Here is a 3,240-nt window from a genome sequence, read left to right as displayed (position 1 = left end):
TGGTCTCGCTACTCGCAACCACATGGTTGAATCCACGTTTTCGCGCTTCCGCTCGCATCTCGTGCATCTCGTGGAACATATATCTCGGAATCACACCAAGATCTTTGCTTATATTATCTTATTTTCGTTGAAAGTACTTACGGATTCCGTGATTTTGTGTTTTTCATATTGTTTTGGATGAAATAATGTTTCTTTTGAAGTGCGACGAAGACGAGTCATATTGCATGGTAACTGACGAAGATGTTATTTTCGATGATGAAACGGTGAAAAAAGGAGAGACTGTTCGGTTCTATTACAACAAGAAACAATATACTGGAACTGTCCTTATGTTCTCAGGTTCGTTATTCCTTATTTGTATTAATTGTTCTTATAATTTGATAACTAGCATGTTAGTACCTGGCCTAACCTATATAACCTAATTTAATCTTTAAAATTTGCACGCTAGAATTTCTTCAGATTTATTTCTTTTTCATGTGTAGATAACCAAGATGCAATTGAAAAAGAGCTGAAGAGATATAAGACAGAATGTAAAATGAAACGAAATAGCAATAAGTCAAAGCATGCCCGTAAAGGATTCGACGTAAAGAAACCCTGCAATGACAAACTTGTCGGTAAAATGCCAAAAAAGACAACAGAAGAAAAAAAGAAAACAACATACTCTTTTGTAAATACATATATATATTATTTTTTATTTTATTATGTAATTAAATTTAAAGAACGGATGATCTATTTTGAAAATCTTACTGCTTTTCCTAGAGTAAGATTTAGTTTCGGGAAAAAAATTTTTATATAAAAACAAATATTTCTATATGTTTTTATATGAAAAATTTTTTACAGGGATATCTTATTGTTCTATCCGCAACTTATATTATTTTATAACTGGCTGAAATTTGTCATTTGTCAATTATATCAATATTATAATATATATATATTATTATTGTTTTTCCATAAACAGAAAAGTAAAAACATTGATGAAGAGATAAACATCAGTGACACAAGTGGTAAGAAAAGAAAAATAAAAGATTTGGACGAGTCTACGAATTCGTCTCGAAGTCTTTCGACGACATATTCCTCTGACGAAGAGATAAAAGACAGTAAAAGTCCTACTAAGGAAGAACTTGCAAAGTTGTTGGAGGATGCTAATAAAAAAATTGCAAAAATGCAATCATTGGAAGTTAAGTCATTACGTATGTATAGAAATATAATCTATAAATTATTTTACATTTGTTTTTTTACAATTTCTATTTTATATATTTTGTTTATTAACTATATATATAATTAAAATATAAAATATATTTTATCGTTTTTTTTCGTTACTTTAAAATGATAATACTTATACGACAATGACAAAAATCATTAAAATTGAAAATTAATTTAAAATAACAAAACTAGTAGCTGTAGGATTAAAAATGTTTTCTGTATATACGTATTGTATGATTATTACTTGTTATAAATAACGATTTATTTCTCTATAAAGACAAATCTGTGATACAATATGATTTATTACGATGTGAAAACCATATCAAATTCATATAATAGAAAATTCAAGAAACAAACATCTTTATATATTTAATTCGTATAAATTTTATCAGAAATTTGGAAATACACTTTTTTATTATTTTTAACATTTTTCTGTAAAAACTCATTTTATACATAATAATTGGAATCCCATCAAATTCATAAAAATTGAAGAGATAAAACATTGTACGTGTTTTATAATAATTAGTCAGAAATTTTAAAATACACTTTTTATATTTCTTAACAAACATGATTACTAAAAACATAACTATATACAAACTTTTTTCGTATACTGGCTTGTTTTTATGATAAATTAAAAATAATTCTATAAAAAATGAAATATGTAATATACGTTTTTACACAAAGAATTAAGTGTAAGCATAATACTTAGGTCGGTATTTATAGTTGGTTCTTATATTTAAGAACGTCTTATAAGTACGATCTTATTAAGATGTCATCAACCAATCACAGAGCCGTATTAGCATCTTAAGACATTTATACTTTTGAGACGGTCTTGAAATAAGATTCGTCTATGAATACCGGCCTCCACAAAAAATTACGAAAATTATTGGTAAATTTGTTTATTTATGTAAATATTTTTTAATAGCATATAACAATACGAATACCGAATCCAAGAAACGACAACTTGTAGATGTAGACGATGAAACAATAGCATATAACAATACGAATACCGAATCCCAGAAACGACAACATGTAGATGTAGACGATGAAACTGCTAGCGTTGCAAGTGAAAATGAGGGAAAACAGGAGTTAATAAAAGATCATCCTATTCAAAGCCCAAGTAATTTTAGCGACCATGAAGTCCAAAATTATTATTACAACGATGAGCAACTTTTTGGCCCCGATTGGGTAAACGATAAAGTAAGCTTTACTGCATTTTATATAAATATTTTATCAGTTTTCTACTATATATATTTTATTAATATATAAATTAAAACAACATTTGGACCGAAATTTAAGAAACACAATTTTGTATTTTATTCACAATAAGTTGAAAAAGGTACTCCTTTATAATACGTACGTATATTACTTTTTTATTACATCTAGATGGTTTTATTAGAAAATATTTTTTTTTGCAAAAAACGAATGCTAGAAGCTGCTCTTTCAACGGCGAAAAAAGCATCGCATCTCGCTCGGCAATTAATACCTGCTGTTTTTAAACCTGAGGCAATCGTTACATCAACGCTGAAAGGTCAAAGTCCCAGAATGACAAAACAGCAAAATCCGGTACAAGTGGACTGTTTACACGGTGTTGCAAAATACGCCATAATTGGTGTGTAAATAATTTCATATCAATACATATTATATTAAATAACAATATAAAAGTGTGACGTATACATTAAAAGATTAAAAAAAAGTTTATTATACTTACAAAAAATATAAGTTTTATATGAAAGCTAGTAGGTAATATCGTTTTATGATTTACAGTTTTTTCGATAATGTATGGCCAAAAGAAAGGTTGGCCTAAACAGAGTGTAAAAGAAATCGAACAAGCGATGACGCAGAAGGTCGGAGAACTAAAAAGACAAGCAGCAAAAAATAAAACTATTTAAAGAAAAATAAGTTTTTACATTTGACTATATTCTACATTTTTATTATATATTTTTAATATTTTTCGTACGTTTGAATATTTCATGCCAAATATGCCTCATTTTGAATATCTGATTTTGTTCAAATTCTACTACTACTATGATATTATAT

The 3,240-nt window shown here is 27.5% G+C and overlaps 1 protein-coding gene across 1 annotated transcript; it reads left to right on the top strand.

The window, feature by feature from the left end:
• The first annotated feature begins 78 nt into the window (after positions 1-78).
• Positions 79-3,214, top strand: LOC112466738. The gene is made up of 6 exons (XM_025035005.1): positions 79-336; positions 480-664; positions 956-1,187; positions 2,126-2,400; positions 2,707-2,812; positions 2,968-3,214. Exons 1-6 carry the CDS (start codon positions 186-188, stop codon positions 3,090-3,092), a joined length of 1,074 nt encoding a protein of 357 aa, XP_024890773.1. The 5' UTR covers positions 79-185; the 3' UTR covers positions 3,093-3,214.
• The last annotated feature ends 26 nt before the right edge of the window (positions 3,215-3,240 follow it).

This window comes from Temnothorax curvispinosus, unplaced genomic scaffold (assembly GCF_003070985.1).
Source record: "Temnothorax curvispinosus isolate PA1 unplaced genomic scaffold, ASM307098v1 QBEX01016527.1, whole genome shotgun sequence".
NCBI classification, from domain to species: domain Eukaryota; kingdom Metazoa; phylum Arthropoda; class Insecta; order Hymenoptera; family Formicidae; genus Temnothorax; species Temnothorax curvispinosus.
The sequence above is the reverse complement of the archived record's forward strand: the minus strand, read 5'-3'. Positions and strand labels throughout refer to the sequence as shown.

Excerpts from the sequence above, each read along its gene's own strand:
- LOC112466738 (XM_025035005.1), top strand. The coding sequence starts at position 186 with ATGTTTCTTTTGAAGTGCGACGAAGACGAGTCATATTGCATGGTAACT. Across the intron at positions 665-955 it reads AGAAAACAACATACTCTTTT|AAAAGTAAAAACATTGATGA; the intron begins GTAAATACATAT and ends TTCCATAAACAG. Across the intron at positions 2,813-2,967 it reads TGCAAAATACGCCATAATTG|TTTTTTCGATAATGTATGGC; the intron begins GTGTGTAAATAA and ends TATGATTTACAG.